The sequence below is a fragment of the Crocodylus porosus genome, unplaced genomic scaffold (genome assembly GCF_001723895.1).
Source record: "Crocodylus porosus isolate Cpor-Errol unplaced genomic scaffold, CroPor_comp1, whole genome shotgun sequence".
NCBI classification, from domain to species: domain Eukaryota; kingdom Metazoa; phylum Chordata; order Crocodylia; family Crocodylidae; genus Crocodylus; species Crocodylus porosus.
In genome coordinates, this window is record NW_017728915.1 from 6,460,928 (window position 1) to 6,480,322 (window position 19,395).

A 19,395-nucleotide genomic window follows, 5' to 3' on the forward strand; every position below is an offset into this window, starting at 1 on the left:
GTCTTCCAACGCACTTATCCATTGGGAGCTAGAGCCCTGCTGTCGGCTTTGTGGGGCCTAAGGGTGTTTTGTAATCAGGCGCAGGCTCGGTCTGCCACCACGTTCGGAATGTCTACGGGTGCTAGTAAACCCATGTTAAGGATTAATTCCATATGTTGTTACAGCGCGGGCTTAGCTACATGTAATCGTGCCTGCCTTTCTCAGACGGGTTATAAGCCAGCAGCCAACATCGATCTGACTCTCTCTGTGCACAACTTTATCCGTGGGTATGCGATAAATTATGGGGGTTTAACGACTTCCCCTTTAAGGTGTCCCGAGACTCCCAAGTCGGAAGCAACATCCTTGTTGCCACCCGGCTGGCTTTGGCTAAATTTAAATCAGTCCACTGTGTTGCGTTCGCCCCCCCCACGAGGCGAACACATCTCATGTTTTAGTTTCGGCCTATATATGGAGCCCTGACTTCACCTTGAGCAATTACACTCGCTCCCCCCAGGTCAAGTGTTCCCTCATGTTGAATCCCGATCAGGACAGAGCTTGGACCCTCATGACGTCTCGAGACAGAGTCGCAGTGTATTTCCCTTATTTCGGCTCCGTGCACACCATGAGCCGCATTGTCCTTTTAATGGAGACGGTAGAGAAGCTGCCTAACATGACCCAGCTTGGCTTCGAGGAAACCCAAAAGGCTATAAAGGAGACCCAAGCCACAGTATATTATAATCGCCTCGGCTTGGACTACCTCCTGGTGAAGGAGGGCAGGCTGTGCTCTGCCCTTGGGAACGATACATACTGCTGCTTAAAATTCAGTCTATCTTCTTTTTCCCTTGAACACGTCATCCAGGGTATCAAGGATGCAAAATCCTTGATAGAAAAATCCAAGCTCAAAGAACAGTCCTGGCACGATTGGGGAATGTCGTGGCTGAGCTGGCTAGGCCTTGGGGGGCTGAAACAAGTGCTCATAGGGATTGTATTGTTTGTTGTTGGAATAAGCATTAGTTTGTGTCTGTTTTGTGCCTTAATTGGTTGAAAAAGAAAGTAATGAACCTGTCTGCCTTTATGCATACCCAGTTACCCCAGGATGCTACCGAAATCGAAGACGAGGGCAACGATGTGTTGTATGAGTGCTTGACGGCAAGGGGGCATATCACGCCTCACCTGGACTCCGCCAGCTTTACCCAGCAACAGATGCCGTCAGCACTCTCCTTACAATCTGGAAAGCCCCTATTTGGCTTGCTGCATGGCCGTGGCCATGTGCTGGGGAAACCCCATCCTCTGTGGAAAACCCCGCGAACATTTTAGCACGAAAATGTGACCAATTGGGGCTTGAAATTGTGCTTGTCATCTGGCCTATAAAAGCTAGGGTTGAGTTTCCGCCCGGGGAGAAGCCAGAGCGTTCACTGCTCGGTGGGTAGGCCTGGCCAGCTTCCCACGGCTTCTCCTGCCTCTGGAACCCATAGGCAATTGTTTGTGCACTCATTTATCTTATCTCGCTTATATTATCTCATATATCAACCGTTCGTTCATCGTCGTTTTCGGTCTTGGATTCATTATTCTGTTTTCCGTTTGTTCGTCCCTCACCCGAACCGGGACAGATCCAAGTGTGACTGCTTGCGCAGCCACATCCACGCTGGTGCTGCGTAAGTAAGAAATCAAATAAAATTTTCTGGAACCTTTACGAGTCTACCTCTCCCTCTCACAAACTAACATCAGGGGAGAGAACCCACCAGGGCAACAGTCACAACCTGGCTTGCACCCCGTACAAAGATGAGCAGCCTTCAGTGGTGAAAAAAGAGAAAAGGTTAGGGACTATTTAGAAAAGCTGGATGTGTACAAGTCCATGGGGCTGGATGCAATGCATCTGAGTGTGTGAAAGGAGTTGGCTGATGTGCTTGCCACTAGCCATTACTTTTGAAAACTTTTGGCAAACCAGGGCAGTCCTAGGCGACTGGAAAAGGACAAATATAGTGCCCATCTTTAGGAAAGGGAAAAATGAAGATCCAGGGAACTACAGACCACTCAGCTTCACCTCAGTCCCTGGAAAAATCATGGCGCAGATCCTCAAGGAATCCATTTCTAAGCACTTGGAGAAGGTGATCAGGAACAGTCAGCATGGAGTCACCAGGGGCAAGTCATGCCTAACCAACCTGATTGCCTTCCATGATGAGATGACTGGCTCTGTGGATATGGGGAAAGCAGTGGATGTTATATACCTTGACTTTAGCAAGACTTTTGATATGGTTTTCCACAGAATTTTTGCAAGCAAACTGAGGAAGTACAGGTTGGATGAATGGACTGTAAGGTAGATAGAAAACTGGCTGGCTCATTGGGCTCAACAGGTAGTGATCAATGGCTCAAAGTCTAGCTGGAAACTGGTATCAAGTGGAGTACCCCAAGGTCCGTCCTCAGGCTGGTTTTGTTCAATATCTTCATTAACAACCTGGAAGATGGGCTGGAGTGCACCCTCAGCAAGTTCACAGATGACACCAGGCTGGGGGATGTAATAGATATGCTGGAGGGTTCAGCTAGGATTCAGAGTGAGCTACACAAGTTGGAGGATGGGACCTAAAGAACTCTCATGAGGTTCACAAGGACAAGTGCAACATCCTTGCAATTAGGATGGAACAAGTCTGTGCAGTGCACTTGTTTGGGACCAACTGGCTAAACAGCAGTTATGTGGAAAAAGAGATGGGGGTTACAGTTGACAAGAAGATGGATACAAGTCAGCAGTGTGTCCTTGTTGCCAAGAAAGCTAACAGCATACTAGGTTGCATTAGAAGCATTGCCAGCACATCAAGGGAATTATTTATTATAGAAGTCCACATCTGGAGTAGTGTATCAAGTTTTGGGCCCCCTACTATAGACAGGATGTGGACAAGTTGGAGGGAGTCCAGTGGAGAACAACAAAAATGGTGAGGGGGCTGAGGGACATGACTTCTGAAGAGAAGATGAGGGAACTGGGCTTATTTAGTCTGCAGAAAAGAAGATCTAGGGGACTTTTGATAGCAGCCTTTAACTACCTGAAGGGGGGTTCCAAAGAGGATGGAGCTGGACTGTTCTCAGTGGTGGCAGATGACAGAACAAGGAGCAATTGTTTCAAGTTGCAGCAAGGGAGGTATAGGTTGGATATTAGGAAACACTTTCTCACTAGGAGGATGGTGAAGCACTGGAACAAGTTACCTAGAGAAGGGGTGGAATTTCCATCCTTGGAGGTTTTAAGACCCAGCTTGACAAAGCCCTGGCTGGGATGATATAGGTGGGGATGGCTTTGCTTTGAGCAGGGGGATAGATTAATGACCTCCTGAGGTCCCTTCCAAACCTAATTTTCTATGATTCTATGATAATGAGAAAGCTGCTGCAAAGCACAATGTTTCTTTGCCAATTAGAGTGCAAATGCATTTCTCTGCTCCCTGGCAGACACCTGGTGCTGAGTATAAAATACAAGCTTTCTAATAACTGTGTTGGTTTCTCACACATCATCTCACTCTTTCCCTCTTGGGCTTCAAGACATTTCCACACCCCTTAAACAAAGACTAGCTTGGGGTCTCCCCCTTCAGCGGTGTTGCTGCTCTGACATTCTGCCTAGTCTTACACATTACAAGCAGGAGGTGGAGTCTGAACTCTTGCATAAATACAGCTTGAAGAACCCCACCCAGCGACTTCCACATCAGCCTGAACCTTCAGATGGTCTAGAAGAAGATAGCACAGCTTTTGAGAGCTGCATGTGTAGGATCTCTCAGTATATGGGCTGCCCTCCTGCACAAGCTCCTCAGTGCAGTGGGGCCTGCAGGAGCCTGTCCCCAGGGGCTGGGGCAGGAAACAGAAGCTAGAAGATTGAGGAGAGCCCACAGACCCTGGCAGCAGCAGGTGTGGCAGAGGGGAGCAATGCCAGCTAAGACATAGCTTTCAGACCAGAAGTTACACCCCTATCCCCCAGCATGGGCTTCATCCAGCTTGTGAACTGGACAGCTCTTTATTTCTGTACAGTTCTCTACCCACAGGGGCTCTCCAGAAGTAGTCCTATCTGCACAGCACTAACATCACAGGTTAAGAGAGCCTCCTTCCAGTTGAACAATTAGCTGCATGGCTCTGGGCGAGTCCCCGGCCCACTACACAGTGCACCTGGCTGGGTGCCCACCCCACTGAAAGTGGAGAAGGTTTTCTGTATAGCAGACCTGAGTGGATCAGCAACTGCAGGGGGCCATGGGCAGAGGGCTGCTGCCCAACTCACAGTAACACCAAGTTTGTTTGGTTCGAGTCACCCCTTTGAAAATTATTAACTAGCAACCCTGCCGTGGCTACCCCAGGAAAAAGCATCAGTTGCCATTACTGGACATTACAACATTGCACCACACTTGTCAGAGTTTAATCCCAAGGCCAAGCAATAATCCCCTCTCCATGCTCCCCCTCCAACCCCACTGCACTGCAGCTAGCACACATAAGCCCGCTTCTTGGGCTGCAGTCAGTGACCACAGGGCTCAGTGCTCCAAGTAATCTTTGGGAAAGGAGCAGAGATGGAGGTGGAGTGATTCTTGAGCTAAATCCAGTGCTCTGTGAGAGCAGAGGTCCCATGTAGTACATGCACATGCAAACACACCCCTTTTTCTACACATTTGAGAAATAGTTTAATATATTTATAAATTGTCATGTTTACAGCTTTACATATAAACTTTATTCCAAACTTTTAAATATCTGAAGTAAACATCAGGAGGAGGAGGGAGGTCACAGGATCGAGAAAAAGGCATTTCTTAGCAGTTATGGTCATTGAAGTTTAGGTTTCAAATGGCTATTGCCTTCAATTAACACAGTAAATCTAGCAAAGCAATAGTGCACACTGGGTTAGAAAAAGGCTAGACAGAAGCCTGCAAGACCCGATTCCCCCTTTCCTCCCCAACTCAGTTGTGTGCCTCAGACACATCCACATTGGAAGTGGTGGAAGGGGAGAAGGTTTGGTTTTTAAAATGATTGGAGATAAAAGTCCTACTTAATTGCACAAGTGCAATATGAATCATGGCTTGGCGAAAGGGAAAGGAGTGCCAAGTATAGCACAGGCTGCTATGGCCAGTTTCACAATAAGGGGGTGAGGGCATAAAAAAGGCACACCTCCTGTCTATTGTTCTGGGCTTAATCATTTGAAGGTTTTATGGCAACTGCATTAGCAGCATCTTCCACACTTTAGGTAGGGATTTTAACATGAGGAAAAACATCATGTGGCAATCTTTGAAAATAATGGCCCAGTCTTCCCACTGAAGTCTGTAGGATACCTTAGGACTGCATCTGACTGGTATATACACGTGACTCCATGACATAAAATGAGCACACCACAGTCAGGCCCAATAACAGTGCAAGTGCAGCCAGCCCATAAGGGAGATGTACATAAATATGTACATATACATGTCGTACATGTACATAAACATGTACATCCCATATACATGGGATAGCTGCACATGAGTTGTTACTGGGTCTGCCTGTGGTACGCTCATTTAGTGTCATGGAGTGATGGCCAGAATGGGGAAAGGAAATGCAGCATATGGAGATGAGTTCAGGAAGAAGGCACTGAGGCATAAGAGGAAGGGGAATGGCAGAGGAACGTCTAGTGTTGCAGGGAACAGCAGGTGAGGAAGCAGGCCTCCAGCAGCACCACAGTCACCCAAAGGGGACCACAGGAATGGAAAGAGGAGGAACGGCTGAAGGCAGGGGACATCTGGCACTTCATCTACTGGGTGGCTGCTGTGCTGCCAAACCCTTTTATCAGTGGCATGATATGGTGAAAGCAAGAGGAGGAGCTCAACACAGCACCTGTGGGCAGCGTGGCTCATAGTGAGCAAAACCAAGAGTTCCCAGGACTGCCCTACTGCATTGGGAAGCAGCAGTATCAGACACCAGCTACTGAACAGCAGGCCCCAAAACAGCTGCTAGACCCCACTCACATGTAGTCCACCTGACACATGGCCAGCAGCATTATATGGTCACTGGAGCATTTGCAAAGAAAGCACAGGGCATCCTTGTGACTGAAACACCAGGGCCACAGAAGAAGGATGAAGCCAGATGATTCTTCATTAGGCAGCAAGGGATTCATGCAGAGCAGCATGCTAAAGACAAGTCCAGGTATGTAGAACCAGTTCCAAGACATCCTTGTCTAGCTAGCAAAGTTGCAGTCACCATTCCCTGCTCTAGACCAGGGAGCCCATCCCTAGGAGCACCTTCTGTTTACCCCACCCACCTTCAGGGAAAGAGCTGACAAAGCAGCCAGTCAGATAGCAAAGGAGAGTCCAGGGAAAGACAGAAATTACAAAGCAGCAGTATAATTTACCTCTTATGCAAGGTGACTGGTGAGTCCAGAGCTGTGCCACCAGACTGACTGGCCCCTAGGGAATCTTAACTCCCTGCCAGTGTTCCCTCTGCTTTTGAATTCAGCATTTGGCACCAGGAACCAAGCTCAAGCACTGGGAAAATGGAGGCAGAAGGTCATAGTACTCCCATCTCCAACAGCGCATTCCAGTGCTGTATCTTCTTGCTCTGCATACCATGCCCTCTTGCATTAGGGCCTGGGAATGAACCAGGCCCTGGAATTTGTCAGCCTCAAGAAGCTGCCAGAAAAAGGGCATAGACATTCTGAAGCCCAGAGGACAACCCCAAAAGCTGATACAACTGGTAAACTTCACTAAATGGATTCTGTTCCCGGGAGACTCTTGGGCTCCATTCACTGTAGCACCGTCCTGGTTAGTGTGGACACCAGCTTCCTTTGTTCTGGTCGCACCCAAGGATAAGCAGCTGGCATCTGGTATGGTGGGAATGAGATCAGACACCATCTACTTCTTCCCCAAGCAAAGCATGTTGACAGAAAGAAGCAGTTTGGGCCGTAGCAGATGCCAGAGTCCTTCTCCTCTCCCCCAGCCCACCTAGTATTGCTGTAGGCACCACTCACCAAATGCAGCATTTAAGGACCATTGCCTTACCAGGAAGAAGCAGGGTTTGTGCTAGAGGATTCTGCCAGCACAGCTGGGCCTTTCAGGGATGTGAAGAGGTGGGGTCTCTAACTGTGAGAGATGCACTGGGAAGAACCCCTGACTTGCACGCCATTATAACTGCCAAAATGTTCTGCTCTGCCGGTCTTGGAATAAGCTGTGTCAGGAAGCCCTGGCCCAGTTCTCCAATGGCAGGAACCGTTGCTGCAAAGGGAATGCTGAGTTCTCAGGAGTTTGAAACATTTTTTTTCTTACAAAGCAAAAGAAGTGAGGGGCACAGCCCCAAGCCAGGAAGGGCAGAAAGAAGCAGCAAACCAAGCTCCTGTGTCCCTCTGTGCACTGGGGGCTGGGTACAGGCGAGTGATGCAGCTCCAGATTCAGCACACCTCCACTTCCAATGTCCTGCTGTGCTGGAAGAGATCCGACACCAGGTCAGACACAAGGTCAGCTGCACTAACCCCTATGCCCATTCTGTACCTGTTGCAGAAACACACTAGATGCAACTAAGTCATGACCAGGGCAGCCTGCAGGATCTGGGCTGCCATAGCATGCTTGTATTGGCTATCATGCACAGAGCAGGCAGCACCCTGTAAGAACTGGCAGAGCGATGGTTTTCATCAGTGCCATGGTTTATGTATTACCCTGGACATGATGTGTGGCAAGAACCAGCCCAACAGACTAGTCTGGGAGAGATGGGGATCTGTACAAGAGTCACTAAAAACAAGAAATCCGTATCAGCAGCATGGGCTCTTTGGTAGGGAAGGAGGTTCTCTCTACATGTCTAAGGCACTGGGGGCCAAGGGCAGCATGTAACTGCAGTACCATTGCCACTACATTCATACACAGCTTCAACTCCCTGGCTGGGTGACCCACTGCAGAGCACAGCATCATAAGGGTGATGTGACAAGTCATCATTTTTCAGTGTGTTTTCCCGTATTTTTAATAAAAGCCCCAGAAGCAGGACTACTTATGGGATTTTGGAGAGATTGTATTCATGCTCTTCCAACTACTTCAAAGACTTTCTGGACAGGCAAAGTCTCCTGAACAACCAATAGGCTGCATCTGGTTACTGCTAAGTTTCCCCAAAGTGCCCCTGTCCCTTTTTCCCCACCTTGGATAGAAAAGTCTGGTCCAGAGAGACTATAGGTCCCAGCACACACAGTTCCACCTCTACCTGATCAGCACTATGTAGCCGGACATCAGCTCAGAAGACAGGGCTCTGCGGGATCAGATTTGAAGTTTCCATATACCGCAGCTCTGTGTGGTAAATGGACTCTCTCCTCCACTGCACTTCCTGGGAATTGCAGATGCAGCCCTCAGCTGTGTTGTTTTTCTCATCCCACCAGTACACACACTGCTCTCCCCTCGTATACTTGTTGAAGTGCTCAGACCAAAGTAACCCACAGCATTTGCAAAGCAGCCCCTCCAGGTACTTCCTTTCTTGTGTTGGTCCCTGCAAAAACCAGGTCACTTCAAAGCAAATGGCATGGTTGCCTTTCAGACACCTGTCTGACACTGCTTTGCAGTTTCCTCTGAGTAAATACAGTGCCTCTCAGCCAGCAAGCTGTGCTACTGCCATGGGCCTGACACTAAGTAACATAAGCAGGCCCACAAAAGCCAACACTGGACCCACTCCCCTGCCCCACATACACCCACTCTTCATAAGCAAATAGGCTTCAAATCCCTCTCATACAGCTTTGCAGTGCTGACAGCTCCCTCTGTAGTCTGGATAGTCATTCAGACTGCAAGAAGGATGAAAGGAAGGAAGGAAAGAAGGAAGACCAGTGCACTAGAGCTGTGGGAGCCAGATGCCAAACATGGAGCAGGGTGGTTAATCTTCTTTCTCAAAGGTTTCCTCTGGGATTAGTGTTCGAAATGGACAATCCCAAAACTTGGTTGTGATGCCAAAGCCTGTGGGAAAGACAGAGAACCATATGAGTGGGAATTTGACTGAGAACTTCTGCAGCCACCTACCCAAGTACTTGTATGCCCTTATCATTACAGTGTCAGATACTTCACAGTCACTAATGAATCCTCACGACATCCCAAGAGAAGGCAACTACAGGTAGGAATCGGAAGCCTGAGTTCCATCAAATTGATTGGTCCATGGTCCTAAGCTGGGCATACTGCAACCTCACCATGCACTCAAATTCTCACTTCAGTACAGGGCCTTCCACCTTTACAGGTCAGTGTAAGTTACCCATAGGGGAACTTCTGTTTATCTGCACTGATGCCAGTGGCTATCTAGGCATAGCCCTTTTCTCCTAAGAAACTGGGAAAGGGTGAGCTAAGCTACAGGCTCAGAGGAACACGTCACATTGGGTCTACCATGTCTGGGTAAGGGGACCCCAGGTTCTAGCCAAGATACCAGACAAAACTCTCTTGATCTTGATCAACACCTTTGGGGAAGAGAGAAGTAGCTCAGGCATGGGCACTGCTCAGCACCACAGCAAGGTCTTTAAGCTGGGCTAGCCTGCAGCTTGTCAAGTCAAAACCAGGAGGAGACCCAAAGGGAAAATGTGCACATTCTCTTGAAGCAGCCCCATGTGCCAAAATCTAAGTTGTTACTTAATTACTCTAAAAGCTCCTGCTTGACTTCTGTCCTTATAGGGTAAAAGCCAAATCTCCACTGTAGTAATTGGTGCTCAGTGTGCTGTGAATTCCTTGAGGGCCATACTCTGATTCCTATAGCTTGAACTATCCCTCTCATCACTGCTGAGTTGGTTGGGATGTCCCACTTCCACCCAGAAGCTCTCCACCTTAGTCCTGCTGCTCTCTTCAGTCACACAAAGCAAACTCCTGGAGCTGTATCAGCAGCTTCTCCAGTTGCTTTTGTGAGCCCAGTAATTGGCCTGGAGTAATCCCCAGCCAACTTCTCTGTCTTTGAGGGCAGAGAGCTCCTTTGGCTGAACACCACCTCCAGCTCACCAATGAAAATCCAACTCCCTGCAGCCGTTCTGCTCCTATAGAGTCTCCCATGGAATCTGACATCTCTTGCCAAACATTGCTAAAGGGGCAGGCCTATGCCATCCCACAGACACCCCACTATTTGCCTGGAGACACCACTCAGTTCTCCAAGCCTGGGTGGAAAAGGCTTTTCTGGAAAGCTTCATATCTGCTGCTTAAGGTATATTTACTTGAGTGACAATATAGCTTAGGAAAGTTAAATATTCCCTTTGTGCCTCAGTATCAAATGGAAATAAGCTGACATCTCCAGCTAGTAGTCAATCTGTACATGAAATCTAACTCTGCAACTAAATCCTGAAGGCAGCTCAGTTACTGCATCCTTGCTGCATAATTAAAAAAAAGGAGTTGCCAAGATCTAGGGGCCAGTCAGAAACTGCTAGTTAGGAACTACATGAATGAAGTTCACAGATTTCACCCTACCTTTGACTTCTGTCGCACCATTAACCCAGATGGTTCATTAAAAGCTTTACTTAAGTAAAGGATTGCAAAAGACATAATTATGGGTAGGGGGTCTACTTAGTTTGCAGTTTTGCGGAAAATGCAAAAAATGGCACTGTCCACAATCACCAGGAAATACTGCACTAACTGCGATTTTCTGCAAAATCAAGCTAATCCTTCCCCAGTGTATTAGTCATATAAGACACTGTTTTAGAATGTCCCAATAATTACCATAATACAAAGACAATGTGACAATCACTACAGCCATAAATCATGTGATTGGGAGTTACTGTCTCAGCTAGTGACGTAGACTAACTGAAGGAGCCAGTCAGTGAAATTAAATTGTTTCTATTAAGGTTAGCATTAATTCATATTTCTAAAATTTTGTAGAACTCTACATATAATAATAAATTATGATGACATATGTTACAATTTATATTATATATAGATTTATAATATGTTTAAATTTAGATTTAAAATTTAATATGATAAGCTATACGATACAATTTACTTTCCATGGAATTTGGAGATGCCTCTCTGCCAATCAGTGGCAAGGGGCAGGGCTGCCAGGAAATGCCCATGAAGTCAGAAATTTGTGCCACAACCAAGCTGCAAAAATTACTTGGTCTCCCTGAAAGTTAAGTAGACCCCTAGTTATGGGTAACACTAGCAATCCTTGAAAGGTATTTCATAGATATTTCATAGACATTTGGGCTGGAAGGAACCCCGAAGGATTACTGAGTCCAGCCCCCTGCCCCAGGGGCAGGAAGTCAGCAGGGATCAAAGGATCCCAGCAAGATAAGCATCCAAATGTATCTTGAAGTGCGTCTGTTCCAAACCTTGGGGGCTCAGACAGTAAAGAAGTTCTTCCTTATGTCCAGCCTGAATCGGTCGTGGTGGAGTTTGTGACCGTTCAATCTTCTCATCCCTTGGGGCGCTCTGGCAAACAAACGTTCCCCCAGATCCTGGTGGTCACCCCTGACCCTGAGCCTACGCTTTTCCAAGCTGAAGAATCCCATGGCTCTCAGTCTCTCATCATAAGGCCTGTTTTCCTGACCTCTGATCATGCACATGGCTCTCCTCTGCATCCTCTCAAGCTTCTCCACATCCTTTTTGAATTGTGGAGCCCAAAACTGGACGCAGTACTCCAGCTGCAGCCTCACCAAGGCCGAGTACAATGCGAGAATGACGTCCCGGGATTTGCTTGAGAAGCATCTATGGATACAAGCTTGCTTTACTGGCTGCAGCATTGCATTGAAGGCTCATGTTCATCTTGTGATCAATCATGACCCCCATGTCCCTTTCATCTGTAGTGCTAGCCAGCATAGCACTGCTAAGCCTATAAGCATGCTGCAGGTTTTTCCTCCCAAGGTGGAGAACCTTGCATTTTTCAGTGTTAAACACCATCAGGTTCTCATCCATCATTTCATGAGCCTGTCAAGATCTGCCTCGATCACTGTCCTGTCCTTAGGTGTGGATACTTTACCCCAGAGTTTGGTGTCATCAGCAAACTTGGCCAGTCCGCTTCTGACACCAATGTCTACATTATTGATGAAGATGTTAAAAAGTATAGGCCCAAGGACAGAGCCTTGAGGGACCCCAATGGTCACAGCACACCACAATGATTGACTTTTGTCAACCACCACTCCCTGGGTCCTACCGCGGAGCCAATTCCCCAACCAGCAGATCATGGTGTGGTAGGCTGCAGCTGGCCAGTTTTGCCAAGAGGTGATCATAGGATACCAGATTGAAGGCTTTTTTCAAGTCAAGATATATGACATCAATCTCTTCCCTCTTGTCCAGGTGATAGGTCACAACCAAAGGTAGCAACCAAAGTTCCAGAGTTGGGGGTCAGGTAGCCCCTTGGCCAAAACTTTTTCTCCTGGAAGCCCCTTCCCCCTTCTGTCAGACCCTGTTCTCCCCAGGCATGTAGAAGCGAGGAGCAAATTTAAAAGCAATAACCTTGAAATTAAACATGGCTGTAGCAATTTTCATATATTATCCATGCACTAAGTTTATTCAGAATTGATGCATGCTACCTTTTTTTTTTTTTTTAAACTGCAGCAAGTTTTACCAAGGGTACTCCATAAACACACTTCTGAGCAACACTTTGGCTCCTAATTAACATGTAGTACAAAATATATGTGACAGTCCAAACCCAAAGGCTCATGATTTACCACAGTGTTCTTTGGGCTGGGCTCCACTAATCAACAGCATTTCAAGTCACAGTGACCCCACAACTCAGCACTGCTCAGTATGTGGTGAACTTCAGATATGCCCCCTCCCTCCCACCAAAAAAAAAAAGGATCTGCACCCTAAGCATCTCCCACTCATGACTGGAACTGGGTGTTCTTGTCACAAATCCTGGGATGCTCCAAAATTTTATATACAGATAAGGTGCAGGGCAACCCTGTCTTGCTTCACCTCATGGAGGGTGGGTCTACACTAATCATATGCAACAGGCTGAGAGAAGAGGCAAGAGAGATTCTTGCTGAACTATTCGTGGCCCCGTTTCATGTTTGCCAGGCATTTATTCCTGTTGGTGAAGAAACAGAAATAATTGGAGATGGGAAAGAAAGGTGAAACTCAACTGTGGGAGTGTAGCAGCCAAAATGTATGCAATACTGTGGCTCACTATGACATGAAAAAGAGCTGGCAGTGAGGGGAACTGCACTTAATGCATACTGCTATCCTTGTTTTTCAGATGGGCTTCATTAATCTATTCTTGTGGTATTGCATTGTGGCCTTTTGGCTAAGATGAAGTGAGGGTATCTGAAAACTACAACCTCTGGGCTTGGCCCGGCATGCAGAATACCTGCCAATGGATTTGGGAGCATCTGAAGTCCCAGGGTGAGGGTCTGGGATGAAGGATGCTCGCCAGTTGTAGTGCCATACATGGTATTTAGAATTATTGAGTTCTGTCTGGTCAAATGATATGGTTTTTGCAACAACTGATTTCTACTCAATCAATGTGATTTGGAACTGATTTGGCTGATTTGACCTGGAATATGAAATATATTAATATAAAAAAAAATTCCCATTAGCATCTCAGGCTTTTGACTAAGATCACACCTAAGATCCACCAAGAAGAGGGTGTCAGGGCTGGCACTGGCCCTCCCAGTGCTGGCCCGTTTTGCAATACTTCCAGCCCCAGTGGTAGTTCCCTGTGAAGGGAACATCCACCTGTTTTTTGGGTTTTTTTAAAGGGTGTAAAAAGGTTTCTATCACCATGTTTTAAAGGGTGTAAAAAGGTTTCTATCACCATGTTTAACCAATGTGAGCCATCTGTTATATAGTCATGCTCAGTGTTGGATTCATTTGATCAGTTTCATAGGTGGTTTCCATTGCTGACCAAAAGCTGCTTTTGGCAGCAGTTTAACAATATGATGATTTTTTTTAGTGAGATTTCTTTGCATGAGATTATAAGACAAGGGGCTTTTCCTTCATGCTACTTGTGGGGGGGGGGGCCTAGTCTTGTAATTGAATAAATACAGTACTAAGTTTTCTGACATAAGTGAGAACTTCAAACTTGCACCAACAATTTTAAGCATGCATTTATACAGTACTTAATTGAGACTATGGGCATTTATACACATACTTTTATCTGCTCTGACACGCTGGAAATCCAGCGCATTGTAGAAGACTCGATTAATCAAGTCTGCGGAGCACAGGAGCTGACATGGTCAGAGCTGAATCAGGTGTATTTGTATAAATAGCAAAATGCATGTCAGCATGCAGAAAATGGCAGCGATGTGCTTTTGAACTAAAACACTTCTTTGTGTTTTAGTTCAAATGCATGCTACTGCCATTTTCTCAGTGCTGAGGCACATTTTGCCATTTATGGACATTATGGACGCAGCACCAGGTGCTTTTCAAAGCGCCTCCCACTGAGGTGCATGCATGTGTAAAAATGCCCCAAATCAATGCACAGAATTAAAGTTTAGTAACCTGCCGTATGCACTGAAATTCTACAAGATGTCACATTTTTTTAAATTAAATATGAAATATCATTGAAATACCTCTGGAGTATGTGCAGCAAAACAAAAGAAGAACAGACTAACAAGTTCAAATTAGGCCTGCTGGCAGAAATAGAATTTAAGACCTATAATTTAATAATTGAGTGCCTAAAATTGGGTTGTGGTACACAGGCCTTGCAGTCACCAGCCCGATACTTCTTTTCAAGTCAGAGAGACTTTCACATTTGTATCAATTAATTTTCTGAATGCTGGAGCTAGGTCATTTAGTTACATGGGAGATTCCTTTAGGCACCAAGGCCCGTATGTAGCTTAAGCACTTTGGATTGAATATGGCAGTTAAGTTTTACAGTACCCATGAAGTTTTCACATACAGTTGTGAATTTATGGATGGCTGTGTAAGACTGGGGTTTAGGATGTAAGTATGGTGTGTGTACCACATATACACAGAGGTATGGATAATGCTGAGATGAACACTAGGCTGCAAAGCACACTGCTCCCCTGTCTGCTATGCCTACAAGCATCTACCAGAAAGCATTTATTCAGACACAAGCAGCTACCCCATGGTGACAGTTAAAAGAAGTGTAAGCATACCTAATTTCTGATGTTCAAAGTGGTGCTTCACATGATAAGTCTTCAGTCCATACAGGTAGCTGCCTTTCTTTGGTGATCCGTAGTGCAGGTAGTAATGAGTCATATCATAGGTGACATAACCAAACAGCCCCCCGGCAAACACAGAGAGGCCCACTGCCCAAGGAAGGATCAAAAGGAGGCAACAGCAGAAAAACGCAGCTACCAGTGATGCTGGCACAGGAGGGAAAACCAGGCGGGATCTGTCAAATGGTGACTGGAAGCAGAGAAGGACATAGGCAGTATGAATTCATGGTCAACACTCATTCACTCCACAACAAGCTCTGCCAAAGCTTCCAGGCATAACAGAGCTAAAAAGATGAGAAAGCAACTCAGGTGCTTGTTAAAAATGCTTCTTTAGCTTATTGAGGTTATACCCATTAGGACATATCCCTAAATGATGCAAATTAGCATAGCTCCTTTAAGCTCAGTGAACCAATACCAGTGTACAGCAGCTGAGAATTTACACCTATGTTCATGGAGCTGTACATTCAACTTATAGTAACAGCTCTGGTTAAGTCATATCTTTTGATTACTTTTCAAGAATTGAGCTGAAGTGTCTGCAATTCCCCATTACAAGAAATGATAACATCCCAGGCACCTACTGCAATTCAGGGAATGAAACTCCTCAACTTTCTTTGGATTATTAATATTAAGACACCCACATTCCCACTTCTCTAAGTCAACACTGAGAAATTTAGTTTTTAAAAAATCAAGGTGAATCAGATCCAGACAGGGAATTCCACACATCTACAGGCAAAAGTATATCCTACTCACCTTATGATGCTGGCCATGCAACAAGAAATGTAGTGTGATGAGAAAATAGTTGCTAGCAGGTGGATTCATATGGAAGACAAAGCGATGGATGACATACTCCACAAAGGACCACAGGCCCATTCCCAGGATAAAGAGGAATGGGAAACAGTATTTGTGGACAGGAATGGAATACTCTACATAACAAGGAGACATGCAGCTGTCAGCATCCATGCATTGCTACCATATCCAGTAAACAAGACAGGTGACCTTGAAGACACATCACTTGATACAGCTTCACGCTTCTCATATTTATTATATTTCTCTTTAAGAAGGGCTAGATGCATTTATTTGATACGACCTTCTTGTATTTGGGTCTTTCCACTTCCAGGCTTTTTATTTAATAGATTTCATGGACATTAGGGCTGGAAGTGACCTTGCAAAATCACCATTCCTGTGAAAATCTACCTCAACAGCTGATGCTTGGCTCTACAGACCTGGGTCAGTATTTGGCTTGGCTGTTGCAACCATCTACTTTCTGTCAGCTCTTCCAAGTATTTTCAAAATGTCTTAGCCAAGACCTGCATGAGCTGCACTGACCACATCTCCCCCTTGTCAGATAATTTTGGTGATTTCTGTTCTCTTTCAGTATCAAGTTAAGGCTTACGCTTACACCAAAATCTGCCCAACTCCAACCTCTCTCACAAGCATTTCCTTATAATTCATTGAGGATTATCTGACAATTATGGCCTTCACTTGCTTCCAGATTACAGACATGCCCTGCACCAGAAAAATCACCACATATTCTGAATCTGTCTGCAAAGACAATTTGAAAGAACTATTTATATTGTGGCACCTTACAGCTAATAAAGAAAACCCCAGAACCACAACCTTAATTAAACAGCAAATCTATCTGCATCTATCCCTGCCATTTTCAATAACCTGCTTCTCTGTGTAGGGGAAGATCACATGTTTGCTTCTACCAGGCTGGATAATTTTGCCAGACTGATCTCTCTGTGGAAAGGGGGCTGCTTGGTAGAGTAAGTCAGTGGGAGAGCAGTTTTCCTGTGGGGATGGCTCAAATACACATTTGTGTTTTGTTCCCATTAAGTTACTTTTCAGAAGCCATGTTCCTTAGAGAGAGGACCCTTATAAGGGAAATAAGAGCCAGCCAGCATACCTAATGCTTGGTTTATGTAGAGCCTATCAGGTCTCCCACTAAGTGTAACTAGCTGCATTTCATACTTTTTACAACAAAAAATGCATGGACACCTTAGTTTCAATCTAGGATGTGACACTGGATGCCCTGACCCCATCACCACCCTTACAAAATGGCTAGTGTTAAAGCACCATCCTTTCAAATAGGTATTCTGCTTTTATTTTGCTCAAACCAATGTTCTGGCAGTTCCCATGGTGGAAGAAGTTCTCGTGTCTCCTTAACAGCATTCCCCCTCCCTCCTGATAATTTCTTGGAGACCCTCCATTAACAGCCAGTCAGCAGCAAGAGCCTGTGGGTTCCTTAGTTTGGTTTGGCTAGATATGTGTTCAGAGTACAATGATTTGCAGCTGTGTCAAAGAATGCCAAGGTCAATTGTGGATAATCTTCTCCATTTGTTTTTAAAACCATTCCAGACTGCGGAGACCATTTTATGTACTTAGGGAGTGAGGCCATTTGGAGCTGGATTTACAGCAAAGAAGTGTTGCCAAACTCAGCGTAAGGTACCAGTGTAGGACAGTAGTTCCTTATCAATATTTTGATAAATGTCTCACCTAAAAAGCAAATTCACACAAGAAGATGACAACAGACTATGCAGCCTACACTTCCAACAGCAGCCCCCACAGTAAGACCTCAGAAACCAAGTGAATTTAGGTCCAGGTCACAAACTGTACAATTAAGGGGAAAGCATGGGATGAGATTATAAACGAGGTCAGCCTTTAAATGAAGCACAGCCAACAATGAGAAAGAGGCCAAATGTTATTTCAATAGCTGGATATGAATGCAGAGTTAGTTCACTGCTATTCCAAGCAACAAACTGCATTTTATTTTGAAAAATGTACTGGGGGAAAGAAAAGCAAGCTAGTCATGCCTCCCTTTGTTCCCTCTCTCCTCCCATGCACCAATTTAGTGTCACCTTCACATTACAGGACAGCACAGGTCAACAAAGCCTGGTAGCAACTCATGGGGAAAACCTGCACTTAAAGGACCAAGCATGGTTCCCTTCCATTGATTTCTTAAAGACACAACAGTGGGATTAAATACCTGTTGTCAAAGAAGAGAAGAGCCTGGTGTTTCCCTGACCCAGAGAAGTGTAGCAGAGCCAGCTGACATACAGGACTACAGGTATCCAAACCACAATAACAATATACCTAGAGGATGGAAGAAACACATTAAAGAATGAGAAGTTTCTTGGTGCTCCAGTGGAAACTTAATTCAAGAACAGGGCACAAGTCACAAGAATATTTAAACACCTGCATCAGGGCTTCAGGCTGACAGAAGGTAAGATGACTGCTGCAGGGGAAACTTGGACAAGTATTGGCCACAAAACCCAACTGCTGACCACTTTACATGTGGTATCAGAGGTGTAACTGGTAAGGTTCATGCCCTGGGCTACACCTGCTGTGACAGGACTTCAAGAGTCACTGTGGATATTGTGGCTAGGGGCAGGTCTCTGGCAGTCTCACGCTGCTGCCAGGAGGTGGAGTTGGCACAGCCATCAGCTGGGGAGTTAAAAGAGCAGATGCCAAGCAAGACCCTGGCACTGCCCATATTGCAACTGCTGCCAAATTTTGTTGCAGTAACAAATTACTAAAGGTAAATTTTGCAGTGAAAAAATATGGGAGCAGCAGTAAGGAGGGAGCAACATTCAGTCGCTGTTCTGTTAAACCCCTGGCTGCTCCCTGCATCAACACCTCAGGCAGCACTCTGGTAACCCCTCTAGTTCACATGTGGGATTTGTGTTATGATTGCCAACCCTGGAGTAGTTACACTATTGCCTGGCAGGCCTCAACAACCAAAATCCACCAGGAAGACATAGTAATCCAAGAAAAATATGCAAAAAAGTTTTGAGGCAGTCTTTCTGCACCTTAAAGCAGCAGTAACCAGCATGGGAACTTTTAGGTATTGCTAAACAAACGAGTACTATGAGGAAACTATAGCATTATGGTTTTATTATGTGGTCATAGATACTTGCATTCACATGGTTACCCTACCGCAAGTGCAAAGGGGCATCCCTGGGGTAAGAGCATACACGCAGACTGTTACTAGGCCTGTTCAAAGCAGCTAGTATTCGCTCCAGATTCAGCTGATTTGGGGGACAGTGATTCAATTCAGTGATTCGAGCCCTCTGAAGCTCCGAGGCTGCTGCAGGAGCTGGTGAGTTCAGGTTTGTTTATTTTTTTTTTCATAGTTTCATAGTTTGTAGGGTTGGAAGGGACCTGAGCAGATCATCAAGTCCGACCCCCTGCCTTAGGAGGCGACCCCCTTTTCCTTAACGGGCTGGAGCTGGGGCAGGCAGGGCAACCATGGCGGGGCTGGGAGACGGGGAGGAGGTCGGGGGCTCGTGACAGAGCCCCCCATGCAGCGTGGGGCAGTGGGGAGCAGCAGGGATCACCCCCCACACCTGGCAGCACCTGGTGAGTCAGGGCTTTTTTTTAAGCCACCAGGAGCTGGG

At 46.0% G+C, this 19,395-nt stretch overlaps 1 protein-coding gene across 1 annotated transcript in view; it reads right to left on the minus strand.

The window, feature by feature from the left end:
- Positions 1-7,413: 7,413 nt before the first annotated feature.
- FA2H (fatty acid 2-hydroxylase) overlaps positions 7,414-19,395 on the minus strand; it is a 115,060-nt gene continuing 103,078 nt past the window's right edge. The window contains exons 4-7 of the mRNA XM_019535615.1: positions 17,985-18,091; positions 15,749-15,921; positions 14,936-15,188; positions 7,414-8,873 (exon numbers count right to left, since the gene is read on the minus strand). Coding sequence (XP_019391160.1) covers positions 8,794-8,873; positions 14,936-15,188; positions 15,749-15,921; positions 17,985-18,091 — 613 coding nt within the window. The 3' untranslated portion in view covers positions 7,414-8,793. The remainder of the gene's footprint in view (positions 8,874-14,935; positions 15,189-15,748; positions 15,922-17,984; positions 18,092-19,395) is intronic.